At 41.8% G+C, this 14,752-nt stretch overlaps 3 protein-coding genes across 5 annotated transcripts; all 3 read left to right on the top strand.

Annotated features, from left to right (window-relative positions):
• The first annotated feature begins 881 nt into the window (after window positions 1-881).
• Window positions 882-4,616, top strand: LOC124851339 (E3 ubiquitin-protein ligase TRIM39-like). The gene is made up of 7 exons (XM_047338826.1): window positions 882-1,026; window positions 1,637-2,274; window positions 2,359-2,454; window positions 2,683-2,916; window positions 3,038-3,185; window positions 3,262-3,288; window positions 3,387-4,616. The coding sequence occupies exons 2-7, from the start codon at window positions 1,693-1,695 to the stop codon at window positions 3,950-3,952; spliced, it is 1,653 nt and encodes a 550-aa protein (XP_047194782.1). The 5' UTR covers window positions 882-1,026; window positions 1,637-1,692; the 3' UTR covers window positions 3,953-4,616.
• A 440-nt stretch (window positions 4,617-5,056) lies between these two features.
• LOC118102968 (E3 ubiquitin-protein ligase TRIM21-like) lies at window positions 5,057-10,790 on the top strand. 2 transcript variants are annotated; one of them, XM_047338824.1, is made up of 13 exons: window positions 5,057-5,145; window positions 6,267-6,475; window positions 6,689-6,898; window positions 7,126-7,319; window positions 7,426-7,513; window positions 7,584-7,750; window positions 7,838-7,918; window positions 8,114-8,209; window positions 8,280-8,383; window positions 8,467-8,575; window positions 8,664-8,796; window positions 8,878-8,904; window positions 9,754-10,790. In XM_047338824.1, the coding sequence occupies exons 2-13, from the start codon at window positions 6,454-6,456 to the stop codon at window positions 10,296-10,298; spliced, it is 1,776 nt and encodes a 591-aa protein (XP_047194780.1). In that variant the 5' UTR covers window positions 5,057-5,145; window positions 6,267-6,453; the 3' UTR covers window positions 10,299-10,790. The 2 variants fall into 2 exon arrangements, with proteins under 2 accessions (XP_047194780.1, XP_047194781.1); XM_047338825.1 differs by having other exon boundaries at window positions 7,584-7,675.
• A 562-nt stretch (window positions 10,791-11,352) lies between these two features.
• Window positions 11,353-13,846, top strand: LOC118102432. Of its 2 annotated transcripts, none has more exons than XM_035148589.2 (3): window positions 11,353-11,677; window positions 12,359-12,551; window positions 12,756-13,846. In XM_035148589.2, the coding sequence occupies exons 1-3, from the start codon at window positions 11,590-11,592 to the stop codon at window positions 13,138-13,140; spliced, it is 666 nt and encodes a 221-aa protein (XP_035004480.2). In that variant the 5' UTR covers window positions 11,353-11,589; the 3' UTR covers window positions 13,141-13,846. The 2 variants fall into 2 exon arrangements, 1 of the variants encoding a protein (XP_035004480.2); XR_004694681.2 differs by having other exon boundaries at window positions 11,506-11,667.
• The last annotated feature ends 906 nt before the right edge of the window (window positions 13,847-14,752 follow it).

Here is a 14,752-nt window from a genome sequence, read left to right on the forward strand (position 1 = left end):
AAAATCCTGTATCTGTTCTTTAAGTGTCCCTGACATCCTGTCGTACAAAACAAACTTATCTCAAGAGGAAGAAAACAATAAATTCCTCTGAGAGAACGAGGCAACACTGGTTTGGTTTTATATGAACTACACTGACTCTGTATCACAAGCTTCTGTTCATAACAACGTTTATATTTTCCACAGATTCAATTAAAGCGGATGAGGATGAAACTGCAGCAGGTGATTCAGGAGAGACTGAGTCAGGTTGAGGATCTGAAGGAGACACGGACACAAAGCAAAGAGCTCATCAAACAGCTGGAGGGAGAAATCTGTGAGCTGCAGAGGAAACACACTGAGCTGGAGCAGCTTTCACAGACTGAGGACGACCTCCACTTCCTGCAGGTCAGAGTCTCAAGGTCAGAAGTCACACTCAGCACTTGTATCCTCTGACGGAGACGTTTCTCTTCTCTACAGAGATTTCTCCACACATCCTAATGACCTGAGGGAACATGATGTGGACCATTCTCCGTACAGACCCCTGGAACAAAGTTTGCTCTGATATTCTGATGTGAAGATATCAAATGAACGAGTCCAGCACACACCAGGAAGCCGGGATTTACACAATCTATTCAATAAACATTTCACAACACGACAGAAGGAGCGAACAGCGCGGATCACAAATCTAGTCGCTTTTTTCCTTTGCTATGTCCGAGTTGTGTTTCTGTCTCAGACAATGAAACAGGTTTGACCAGTCGCTGCTGTAATAATAATCACAATAAAACTGAGCAACACACCCATGCAAAACTCTCATATATTTACTTATCATGCTGACGTGTCTCTTTGGATAAAGGAAGTAACTGCAGGGTGGGAACTTTGTCAGAAATGAAACTTAACTGAAGGCAGGCACACACACGCACACGCACACACACACACACACACACGCACGCATGCACACACACACACACACACACACACACACACCCTATGTGGCAGTAGAGAGAAGGAGATCTTAGCCTGAAGGACTAACTGCATCTAAACAGCTGAAAGGTAGTAAAGTATTGTTTTATCATATTGAATTGTATTAGTTATATAGTTATATACTTCTATGAAAGACAACGACTGGTTAATACTTTTACTGTAGTTGATTGTTGCTCTATTACTTTACACTATAAGGTATTTAATGTTGTAACACACTGTGGGATCATCTGTACACATGGTTTGTTACGTGATCCTCCACACTTTTATAATTACAGTTTCTGCTATTGTGATTGAACACACACACACACACACACACACACACACACACACACACACACACACACACACACACACACACCCAAGGCTGGATTGTCTTGCAGGTGTGTCACCGCAAACATAACTCAGAGCTACAACAGGATCACAGTGTTGAAAATGTGTTTTGTCATCGTGACTTTTTGAAACTGTGTTAAATAAATTCTCTGTAAACACAAATTTTAAATAAAGAATCAGGAGCTAAAACCAAGTGTTTGAGACAGAGGCTGAATAGAGGAGCTGCAGCGATGGACAGTCTGAGGAAAGAGATGTTTTCTGAACTTTGGAGCATGAAAACATTTTAAAGTAATCACACAAATTAAAATAATCAAACTGGATACGAGTAACATATGTCTCCTTTATGCAGGTTTATTTAAACCGCCCCTCAGACCTTTCTCATCCAGTGACCTCGTGGTTCTCGTTATGGCCTCTGCTGCTGCATCACCCAAAGGGACCTGTTTGCTGGAGAAGCAGTTAACATGCTCCATCTGCATGGACGTGTTTCAGGATCCCGTCACTACAGCTTGTGGCCACACCTTCTGTAAGAGGTGCCTGGACATCAACTGTCAGTACCAATACAGCGAGTGCCCCCTGTGCAGGAGTCTTCTGAGCAACACGGCAGCTGTGAACATCGTCCTCAGAGACATCATCCGGCAGCGTAAATTGGAAAAGTCTGAGAAGAAAAACAAAAGTATCTTCACTGGGAAGGACGGCGAAGTGGCCTGTGACATGTGCACAGAGCAAAAGCTCCAGGCCGAGAAGTCCTGCCTGGTGTGTCTTGCCTCGTACTGTTCCACCCACCTGCAGAATCATGCTTCAACCGAAAGGCTGAAGGGTCACAAGTTAGTGGCACCAGTGAAGAACTTGGACGACAGGGCCTGTCTGAAGCATGGGCGCCCCCTGGAGCTGTACAGCAAGAAGCAGCAGAGATGCATCTGCGTCCGCTGTCTGGAGGAAGGTCCAGAGGAGGTTGTCTCCAACGAGGACGAGTGGGAGAAGAAGAAGGTGAATTATCAGTTTCTCATCATATGGCAGGATGTTGATGTTTGAAGTTGGGATAATGACTTGTTTTCTTATTGTCCGTTACAGGTTGAACTTGAAAACGCCAAAACAGAACTAGAGGCAAAGATTCAGAAGAGAGAAACACAACTGGACGAGCTCGATAAATCTCTGAAGAGCTGCAAGGTGAGGAAAAACAAACATGACTGATCCTGGACTTTTTCAAACACAAGTTAAAGTTAAAGGACCTCATTAAAAAAATAGTTATAGTGTCACAATTGATGCGACTTCTTAGGGTTTGATTATAACTGAGGTTCCAGTCTCTTTGTGTGGCCGTCTGAAAACACTTCCTGTTGACTCACATACGGACACAGAGCTGTGTTGAAATGAGGCTCAATTTCCTTCCATCTTCAGGACCTGCTGGAGAATGAGTGTTGGGACATTGAGGCCGTGTTCGCCGCCGTGCTCGCCATCGTGGAGGAGGCCCGGGCGAGAGCTCTTCAGCCACTGAAGGACAGGAGGCAGGTCGTGGAGAAGGAGGCAGAGAACCTCAAACAGGATCTGGAAGCGGAGATCAGCCGCTTCCAGACGACCATCTCTGAGCTGGATGACATTAGTACACTTGAGGATCACATCCAATTCCTGCAGGTGAGAGGGGGTATTACGTGTTTTAGGACTTTAGTTAGATTGCTGTCAGCTTGTCTGTCTTTTCATCTCTCTCTCTCTCTCTCTCTCTCTCTCTCTCTCTCTCTCTCTCTCTCTCTCTCAGAACTACCCATCTCTTCAGGAGCTGGACGACATCAAGGACTGGGTCGATGTTCAGTTGGACACGTCACTGTCTTTTGGGACGATGAGAAAAACCACAGCTATTATGAAAGAAAAAGTCCAACAGGAGCTGGAGAAGCTGACGTCCATCGGTAACAGTCAAATTATTAAATGATAAAAGCTCAAATCTTGACTTGATTGATCTAAAACTATTTATCCGCTTCACAGAACTCGGGAGAATTCCAAAGTTCACAGGTGTGTGATATGTTCAGTTTCTTCTCACAACAATATCTTTGAAGAAGTAGACATGTTTTGTTCCGATGACATCGTAACTTTCATCTCGTACTCAACAGTGGACGTGAAGCTGGATCCAGCCACCGCGCACCGACACCTTGTTCTTTCTGATGACGGAAAGGAAGTGAAAGACGGAGAGGAGGATCCGGAAGTCGACGATGCACCGGAGAGGTTTGACATGTTCGGCAGCGTCCTGGGGCTCAACGGCTTCACCTCTGGGAAGTCATACTGGGAGGTGGAGGTCGGCAACAAGACCGGGTGGGACCTGGGCGTGGCCAGAGGGGACGCAAACCGCAAGGGGAAGCTCTCGCTGAACCCAGACAACGGCTACTGGGCGACTGTGCACTACGACAACGACAAGTACGCGGCTCTGACAGCAACGCCGCTGCTTCTCTCGCTGCTGCTCAAACCGGAGAAGGTGGGGGTGTTCGTGGACTACGAGGAAGATCTTGTGTCTTTCTACAACGTGACGGCTCAGTCTCACGTTTACTCTTTCACTGGGTGTTCGTTCGGCGGTGAACTTTTCCCGTATTTCAGTCCACACCGAAAGCAAGACGATGAAAGCGGTGATCCGCTGATTATCTCATCCGTGAAACAATGTGAACAAATCATGGATGAGTCATGAAGAGTAGATGTGTGTGTTTGATTTGTTTTGGTAGAGGTGGAGGGGGAATTAAACACATTCCCAACTTTGGGTTACCATAGTTACTGTTCTCAGCAGACTGTAAATAAAGATGGCCGACGTGTCTCCACTTCCTCACGCTGCACAAATATGAAGCCAAAATATCCCTGATACAGGCGTCGCCATCTTCAGCTGGTGAAGTAATTTTATTTAAAATCGTGGTCCATGATTAATTGATTGGTCCATGCCCCATTCACTAACATGGAGGAGGTGGGGTTTATGACCTATTCTACAGCCAGCCACCGGGGGGCGATCATATTTTCTGTCTTTACTTTTGGGAGCTGTCATGTCCTCCATTTTTACACACGATTTTTTAAGAGTAGAAACCAAAGTCTGTCATGTGATTATTTACCAACCAATGAACTTGTACCTGTGTCCTGTCTGACCACTAGAGGCGCTATGGAGACAGATGTTACAGATTTCAATATTTAGTTTTATATGTTTTATGATCATTAAATGCATTTGTCACAACTTTGAGGCTGAGAAGACATTTTTTTGTACATATGTGAAACTTGATGTTGCTCAGTAAAGTGTAGTTTTCTAATTTCTCATTTCACCAAAACGTGTTTGGGTGAAGGGACCAAATAAAAATACATAATTCCAAAAAGAGGAACCGGATCATATTCATATTCCCGTGAAATGTTTGAGCAATATGTCACATTTATGACCTCATCATGATAATTAGCTTCAGTTTATATCAGTTTCTTCACCAAATTACAACTTTATTATTTTTACTTTACTTACATTTTATTACTGTATTCTCGTAAAATGATGATTTAATTGTAAAATGACCTCCTTTGACTTAACTTCTGTAATATTACTTTAGACTTTATTCTCGTAAAAATATGACAATTCTTGTAAAACTCCGTCTTTGTTCGTGTAAAATTACAGGTTTTGACTCAATTCTCTTTAGGTTACATCGCTATTCTTGTAAAATTAGGGTCTAACTGTGTTAGACTGCCGTTGCTGTAGTTTGTAAATGCAGTTGGTAAATCTCCTGAGAGCGAGTAGACCCTGTTTGTTTCGCATGAAACGAAAGTGAAAGTCCTGAAGAGAGAGATAACACCGAGGAGGAGAGTCGGGAAATGACAGAGAGATCATCACTCAACTGAGGAGCATCGAAGCTGCAGAGCAGGGTGAGACTTTATCAACTTTATGAAGAACTTTGTGACATTTAGTAACTGTGAAAGTTAAAGGATGAATTATGAAACTTGTTCTTGTTCAGGGATGTTTGATAAAACTCTTCAGGCTGTGTCCAGCTGCAGAATGAACTAATATTACAAATTACTGACCCAGAGCAAAATCTATTGTTTGACTGTGTTGGTGCAGGTAGAAAACACACAGTAGGATGTGTTAATAAATATAATACTTCAAAATGCTGCTGTCAGGAGGAAAAACATCACGTTTCCTGTTGTAAAAGTAAAAAAACAGTTCATGTTAAATTGTTCATGTCCAAGATCCTCTCACAGAACACGATGTCAGCACAGAAGAATATTTGTTCTGCTTTTTTCCTGGTTAGTTAAAAGTTTGATTCAGATTTGATTTGGTTCTATTGAATCTATATTTTACCTCTTTGTTGCCACTATAATACAACATGTCCCTCCAGAGATCAGCTCACTTTGATTCTGCTGCTTTTACTGGTTTAAACACTTTAGTTTGAACTTGTTAATAAGCACCTTGTGTTTTATAAATAAAGTTAGATATTATTGATTCCACTCACTCCACAGTTAGTTTATTCATTGAAGGATTGGCTCCTGTCATACTGAGCTTCTTCACACACACACACACACACACACACACACACACACACACACACAACTTTGTTTGTGACAGTCACCAGCAGCAGTGAGTTGACAGTGTACAGTCAGTGCCACTAGAGGGCGACCAAACACCATCTCACCTGAGTCAACACAGATCAGACAAATCAATGAAATGAAAGTAAAAGTGAAAAAGCAGCAAATACAGAACTGGCAGTAAAAAGTTATGTTGGACTTAAAGTAAAAGTATTAAAAGTTATGGACAAAATGTTTTTTTATTTTCATTTGCCACAATTCTGTATTGTACAATTTTTTAAACAAACAAAATCACGTTGATAGTCAATGTGAGAATGATAAAGTTTTCATTCCAAAAGATTAAACTTCACTACATTTAGTAGAAAACTGAGCAAAGTGTGAAACTGTCCATGTTGGATTCAGTTCTGCTCCAGAATAAATCACAAATTTCATGCATACAAATGTAAAAACGTGTTTTTCAACAGATACAGAACACGTTCGACATGAGTCTCCAGGTTTGTGTGTGTGGTTGGTCCAAAGTGACGACCTATCACGGCCTGAGGATCCACCAGGGGAAGATGGGATGCACAGTGAAGGAGTGAGGGTCCCAGAGAGGAGTTACTCTCCTGAACCTTCCTCCACGGGACGTCCACCCAGCTGAACCAGCCTGAGATGGACTTCTTCCCCTGGTCTGGTGAGTGGTTTTTAATAAGTGTACAAACTATATCACTGTTGTCTCCAATTTATTTGCTGCTAAAAAGGTAAAATGTGTGAAATTAAAGGACTGACGCTAGCAAAAATCGGCGTGGAAACATAATCAATACCAAATATTGAATATATAACAGTTTCAGCTTCAAAATACGTATTTGAAAACATCTGAATAAATTCTCCATAATGTCTCAAACAGCCGACTCAGACATGATGCTCCAGGTTTGTGAGTGTGGTTGGTCCAAAGTGACGACCTATCAGGGCCTGAGGATCCACCAGGGGAAGATGGGATGCACAGTGAAGGGAGTGAGGATCCCAGAGAGGAGTTACTCTCCTCTCATTCCCTTCACGGGACGTCCAATCCAGCTGAACGAGCCGAACGAGCCTGTGATGACTTCTATAGAGTCTGGTGAGTGGTTCTTAGTAAATGTATAAACTATATCAATATTTATATGCTGCGAAAAAGGTGAAATGTGTGAAATTAAAGGTTGTGGCTACAAAAATCGGTGGAAAACAAATCAAGACTTTAACAAAATATCGAATATATAATAGTTGTATTTTCTGGTTCTGAATGCGTATTTGAAAAGGAAATAAAGACCAAATTTTGATTGAATTCTTCCATAATGTCTCAAACAGCCGACTCAGACGAGAGCCTCCAGGTTTGTAAGTGTGGTTGGTCCAAAGTGACGACCAATCAGGGCCTGAGGATCCACCAGGGGAAGAGGGGATGCACAGTGAAGGGAGTGAGGGTCCCAGAGAGGAGGAACTCTCCTCTCATTCCCTCCACGGGACGTCCAACCCAGCTGAACGAGCCTGAGAACTTTATTCCTGTAAACTTCATTTGCCATTTTTTTTCAATCATTAGGATTATTAAGTATAAAAAATTTGTAAAGTCCTTCAGACTGAAAATGATTGAATCTTGCACTTTTTTCTTAGCCTCCCATCAAGCATTCGCCGCAGACGCTCAACGGCCACATTCATCCGGCAGCTGCCGACGTCACCGCGGACGAGACAAGCGAACCATGTACGAGTTTTAACATTATACGAATAAACACACAATAAAGCAGCTTTGATTGACAGCTTTGTTTCCACAGTTTTCCAGACTCCTGAGCGCCCTCATCATCAAACCGCCACCAACACGGACAAAGCTCGTCGAGCGCTTGATTTCTCCACCGGCGCGGAGCAGGTGCAGGCACAGATGTTTGACCTGTTAGAAGTTCACGCTTGGGAGCAAATGCAGTTTCATCCCGCTAATCAGATCGTAAGAACAAAGAGTTCGACGCAATCAACAGATGCCGAAGAAACGGATTCTTCATCATTATATTACCGAATGTTTTTCTCCTTTTAGACGACGCCTCCAACAACCACAGTCAGCCCAAGAGAGGACGAAGAGGAGAAGCAGAGGGAGGCGGAAAAACTGCTGATGAAGGTTATTATTACACTTCTGATAACACTGAATAAAACTGTTTATTGGGTCATCAAATCTGAAATTTGGCACAGACACCACATGGTCCCCAGAGGATGAATCCTGTGTGAGAAATAGGGAAAGTGGAGACACGTCGTCCATCTTTCTCGTCTACGGTTCTATTACACCTTATCTATTTTTCCTTTTTCGTCCTTTAAGGCAAAGCAAGACAATACGAGGGCGGAGCTACAGCAGAGAATTCAAATTAGGGAACTCAAGATGGCAGAAGTGAAATTATCTGTGAAAGGCTTGAAGGTAAGAATTCACGTTTTACAATATGGTTTCTGTCCATGTTTCTCTTGACATGTCCACTGTCCATCATCAGGTTAGCTTGGACACCGAGTGGCTGGAGATCAACAACGTCTTCTCCAAGGTGATGAAAGTCGTGGAGGACGCTCGGCAAAAAGCTCTGCAGCCTCTGGAGGAGAGGTTGGTTCTACGTGGCTCACAGTGAAGTGTGGTCAGACATATTATTGATCCATCAGCGTAACGTCCTGTGTTTGACCTTAAAGGAGACAAAGCGTAAAGAGAGAAGCAAAAGATCTGCTTCAGGGGCTGGAAAGAGAAACTGACGAACTCCAGAAGACCATCGCTGAGTTGGACGGAAACCCAGACCTTCAGGTGAGTCGAGGATCTGACGTGCAAAGACATCGTCCCGTCTCCATTAGGTTGATTTTAAACTGACGTTGTGAGATTTCCCCTCACGCAGATCTCTCAGGATGAACTCACGGATTGGGACAATACAAGTGTTGATACTTCGTTCTCCTTCGGTTCCTTGAGAACTACAACGTCTGCCATGATGGAACAAATTCAGCTGCAAATAGAAGAGCTCTCCTCTGTTGGTGAGTCCTTTGTGTTTATCCAGGTTTGTGTTTCATCTGATGAAGATCTGTGTGACTTTAACTTCATCTATGTTTTCACAGAACTCAAGAGAATTCCCACATATGCAGGTGCGTGTCTCAGCTTTTTAAAATATATGGTTACATGTGATTCGAGTTACGCTTATTAGTTCACTTGTCTGTATAAAAAACTCACATTTTCTCCTTTTGAGTTATACGTTTGTCAGAACAACATCAAATTAAGATTTCGCAGCCGTTTTTTCCAATTTTTGAAAATTGGACATTATCATTTATACTTTGATATGTATTATTTTTTTAATCTGATCCCTGCATCTGAATAATAAAATCGTCATCATCTATTTAGGTGTTGGGCTCCCAACGCATCTGATCTTTACTCAATCGACAGATTCTTAAAGTTTTCTAAAGCAACGTGTGAAACTGAAACTGCACACACATCACTTCCTTTGTTAAAAACACCCACATCCTCAACAAGTTCATTTTAATTTCCATGTAATCACCACAGCTTTGCTGCAGGAGCAAAAGAACTGTGAGAAGTTTCACATGTAGTTTAACTTTGGTGTTAGGTGGTAAACAGATTATTTCTTATCACCCATTTCCTCGAAAACGTGATGACAGGGACTCACATGAAGGAGCAGATATAAAACTATGTATTGTCTTTTTCAAAAGTTAAAAACCAAGAAAAGAAAAATCCATTTATGAATATAGTAAATGATCGCCCTTTTGTCTAAAGTGTGATTTGCTTAATGTCTCTTTTCACTTATTTCTCCGAGTTAATTTTTGCAGAAAAAAAAGAATAACTTTTCAGTTTGTCCGTGACAAACATACGTCATTTCACTACATCTCTAAAACTTGATTCTTTGAATGTTTATATTTTCTGAAGTTTACCATATCAAATGCATCACGATTCTATGTCCATTATTCTGTTGTATTCTTCTGCAGTGGATGTGAAGCTGGACCCAGCTACAGCCCATCCCTTCCTCACTCTCTCTGACGGTGGGAAGAAGGTGCGAGACGGAGGAAGGAACCAGGAAGTTCCCGACACTCCGCAGAGGTTTGACATGTTCGGCAGCGTCCTGGGGCTCAACGGCTTGACCTCCGGCAGGTCATACTGGGAGGTGGAGGTCGGCAACAAGACCGGGTGGGACCTGGGCGTGGCCAGAGGGGACGCAAACCGCAAGGGGAAGCTCTCGCTGAACCCAGACAACGGCTACTGGGCGACTGTGCACTATGAGGACAAAGGTTACGCAGCCCTGACAGCTCCACGCGTCAGCCTGCCGCTGACAGAGAAACCTCAGAAGGTGGGGGTGTTCGTGGATTACGAGGAAGGTCTCGTGTCCTTCTACGACACGACGGCTCGGTCTCACATTTACTCGTTCACTGAGTGTTCGTTCGGCGGAGAGATCTTCCCGTATTTCAGTCCGCATCTCGAGCAAAATGGTCAAAACGCAGCTCCTCTGATCATCTCTTCTGTTGAAAGGCAGTAAATAAAGCGTGTGTCCGTTACAGTAGCTGAAAATTACAATATATTATATTGTGACATTATCAGAGACGCAGAAAAAGATGGACGACGCATCTCCACCTCCTCCTGTTACAAATATGAAGCCAAAATATGCTGGATACGGGTGTTGCCATTAAAATGTCCTCGTTGTAGGGATAATAATGGATCTTATTTTATTAGCTTTTTCTTATCTTGCGCTTTTGACATCATTTGGAGCCAGAGTCGTTTTATTTAACAGGTACTTTGACTTTTTGGGTTGGTCCATGTCCCACCCATTAACATGGAGCTATGCCCTATACGCAGCCAGCCAGCCAGGCTGTGTGATGGGTACACATCTGTCTTTCTGCTGGTTGTGGTTTAATGTAAACTGTATTTCATAAATCCTGTTACACGAAGAGGGTTTAAATGACGAGAGCTTTTTTCTATGTTTTTTATTTCTGTGGTGTTGGTATAAAACAAATAAAACTTTATAACCTGATGATCCCCCTTGCACTCACATGCTTGTGTTTACTGGACAGGTAACGTGCGACACTTCTTAACGACGGGTTTGAGCATCTTCTCACGCTTTAGTGACTCGTGATCTGATACAGAGACAAGAGGTGCTAGACAACTGATTTGTTTTGGTAGAGGTGGAGGGGGAATTAAACACTTTCCCAACTTCGGGTTACCATAGTTACTCTTTTCGTCAGACTGTAAATAAAGATGGCCGACATATTTTCTGTCTTTACTTTTGGGAGCTGTCATGTCCTCCATTTTTACACACGATTTTTTAAGAGTAGAAACCAAAGTCTGTCATGTGATTATTTACCAACCAATGAACTTGTGCCTGTGTCCTGTTTGACCACTAGAGGCGCTATGGAGACAGATGTTACAGATTTCAATATTTAGTTTTATATGTTTTATGATCATTAAATGCATTTGTCACAACTTTGAGGCTGAGAAGACTTTCTTTTGTACATATGTGAAACTGCACACACACCACTTCCTTTGTTAAAAACACCCACATCTTCAACAAGTACATTTTAATTTCTTCTCACGCTTTAGTGACTCGCGATCTGATACAGAGACACAAGAGGTGCTTGACAACTTCACATGTGGCTCCCCACAAACATGCACATCACCACATGTCAGAAGTCCGCACACACACTCTGACCGCATCTCGTTATCTGCACACTAACTACAGACATATATGGTCAGAAACGAGTTTGCTGCATCTTCATTGGTTGTCAAACTCTTGTGGTCAAAGTATTGGACGCTGAGCGGTTTATAAAGGAGGAATGTTTTCTGACTTATTGCACAGACTTCATCTTTGGGTGATACTGATCCTCTCCCGACGAACTCAGCTGCAGAGAAAGGTGAGAAAAGGTCTCTCCACCTTCACCCTCTTACTGACTTTCCTTTACTTATTTAAAGCTGGGACTAACATTCAAATTCAAAGTTTTGTACTTTTTAACGTAAATTCAGCCTCAAGAGTAATTTTATAAATTACAAAACTGACCTCATCTTCAGTCCGGCTGATTCTAATGCACCAGTTGTATTTATATACACTGTGAGAAGGAGTAAAACTGATTTGGTAATTATAATATCAATGACAATATTCAAAGCACTGTATAGAAAATATTTAAATATCGGTAATAGTTCATTATGACGGAGAATTAAAGCCACTTAAAGGGAAGAAAATCTGAGAGAATAAAGTTGTAATATCGTAAGAATAAAGTCATAAAATTAAGAGAATAAAGTTGTATATCGGTTGTCATGTAGGATCCTTGGAACAAAAACAAAAATGAGACATTTTCTGGAAATATTACGACTTATTCTTTAAATTACAACTTTAGGTCTTTATTCTCCAAACCTGTGAATTTGTCATGTTCAACATGGACATAATACTCGGTTGTATTTTATCACTTGTGCTTTGGTTGCTGTAGATTTGAGTCCTGCTATGAGCTGCACTGACAAATAATATTGAATACTGAATAAATATTGTTTTGGAACAACACATTATTCTGCTCAAAAACCCTGTGTAATAATCTTTCTCTCACACTCTAGACAAAATGAAGATCATTCTCCTGACTGGCATCATCTTGTCTGTCGTCCAGACGATGTTTACCAGCGAACACGAGAAGCCTAACTACTCGAAGCCCTGTCACCACAAGAGCGTATTCGAGAATTACGAAAACTTTACGAAGAAACACATCATTCAAACCAACGGGACCTTGAATTCTAAAAAAGACTGGGAAAGGTGAATTCAATTCTTTTATAGATTGTTGCCTTTTGAAAGAGGCAATGTCAGCAACAGCACTGTGTCATATCAAAGAGCATCATTATATTTATCATATCCAATCAGCAGCAGATACAGTTAATGTCATTTGATCTCCAACCCATAAAGGGGTTGGATTTAAACAATGTGAATAATACACAGTGAAATATTGATCTCATTTTGCAGGTATCTAAATAAGCAAGGACTCTGGTGCAGAACAACGAAGCAGTCGTTCCTCCCGGCCGATAAGAAGGTTGGCGTCCAGCAGATCTGCAGCACATCAGGCCTCTATGTGAAGGGTAACTTGTGCAGCAGCAGGGAGGAAATGATGGTGTATGAAGTGTTATCCTACAACTGTCCTCCAAAGTTGAATTCATATATTAATGTAACCAAGAAGTCAATGTTTGTGATTGTGGCCTGTAATATGGTTGGAAAAAAGTGCCTCCCCGTCCATTTTGAGGGAAACCAAAACCTCAAAAGAACGAAAAATCCGTGCATCCCATCTCAGAGACCGCCGACCAATCAGAGCAAAGTCTTTGATCTCAAAGAAAGGCTGGCAGCCCAGGACTAGCGCTGGGGCGACGCGTCAACGTAATCGACGTCATCGCTTTCGTAAATACGTCCACTTGCTAAACATGCGTCGACGCGTTGTAGGGCAGGTGGCTGCGCAGTCGAGGCTTGGACTCACCTGAAGAGTCCGAACTGGACTCGGACGCTGTTTTTAGATTTTGACGAACCGTTTCTATTTTAACTTCTCTCGCACTTACGGTAGTCTTATTTTAACCTGCGCAGCTTTTTCCGTCTTTATGATAGTAAATCCTGGCAGCACACAGTAGTTGTGAACAAAGAGGAAAGTTAAAGCCGTTTAGTTGTTAAGTCTTTTTTTTATGTGAAATTTTGTTATATATTTAGAAAAAGAAAAGGGGAAACTCAATTCATTTCCCCGTTGATGTTTCAGAAAAATACGGGATGATTCATGACCTTAAAACATTTGATTCAGAGCAATAAACCATTGTGAATGATCCCTTTCCTCTTCATTTTAACCTTGTTAACCTAGTGTTGTTATACATCATAGTTTGTATTCAGTTACTCATGTCTTGGCAGATTAAATGTCACCTTCAAACGAGCTGTGACACTTTAACTGATCCCTCCTGGTACAGACATTTCAAATAAAGATCAGTGCAGCTTTAAATATCAGTTCATCTAAGTTTGATCTTTAGATTCAATAAGTTTGTTCATAATTATATTTTCATGTAAGATTTTCCTTAACTGCTACAGTGCTAATTTCCTTTGTTTCCTTTGTATAATAAAAATACTCAATATGTTCATTGTCATTTCTTTTCTTGAGGAATAAATGAAATATATTATCCTTTCCATGATTATTTTCTATTTATCTACCTATACAGATAGATAAATGCACATACACACAAGTACACAGTATAATGACAGTACATTCACTTCCATTCATTGTGGACAGCCAAATCAAAACCAGGACCTCATAAGGACAGAGCTCTGGTCCCCATAAGGTATGCTGGTCCTGACAAGGTCAGTGTTTTTGCTGGTAAAGGTCCTACAGCAGAGGTCACTAACAGGCGGACCGCGGTCCGGGTCCGGACCCAGAAGCCGTCCCGTACGGACCCGGACCTACAGCCAAAACAGAAGGTTATGATTTAAAACCTGACGGGGCGCTTCTATTTGTAATCAGCGCAGCTTTTGTAGTCTTTACGGTAGTGGTTTAGCGGATGAGGAAACGCACAGACCAATTGCATGCGAGTTAAGCCATCCCACGTGATACCACTCAGCCAATCAAGTCTGTGCATTCCAGCAGGTAAACATTGCGACTCTACAGTGCAGACAGATGAGAGTTAGAGGCAAGTTACACATGAGAAGACGGGAGAAAGAAAAAGACAGATAGAGAAACAGGTAGAGAAAACAAAGGGAGAGAAACAGACGAACAAAGTGGGGGAGTGGGATATAAGAGGGGAAGAAAGTGATTCTAAAACTGTTCAATTGTTAAGATGTGTTGAGATTTATTATCTGTAAAATTGGTTTGAGACTTTTGAGTCAATATGTGAAACAGAAAAAGGGAAATTCAAGCTTTTGCTCCCTTTATTTTATTTTTCTGAAGTTGAGCCCTTTATTTGAACATGCACAATTTTCACATTTTATTTTCTCTTATTTTG

The sequence above is a fragment of the Hippoglossus stenolepis genome, chromosome 23, assembly GCF_022539355.2.
Source record: "Hippoglossus stenolepis isolate QCI-W04-F060 chromosome 23, HSTE1.2, whole genome shotgun sequence".
NCBI classification, from domain to species: Eukaryota; Metazoa; Chordata; class Actinopteri; order Pleuronectiformes; family Pleuronectidae; genus Hippoglossus; species Hippoglossus stenolepis.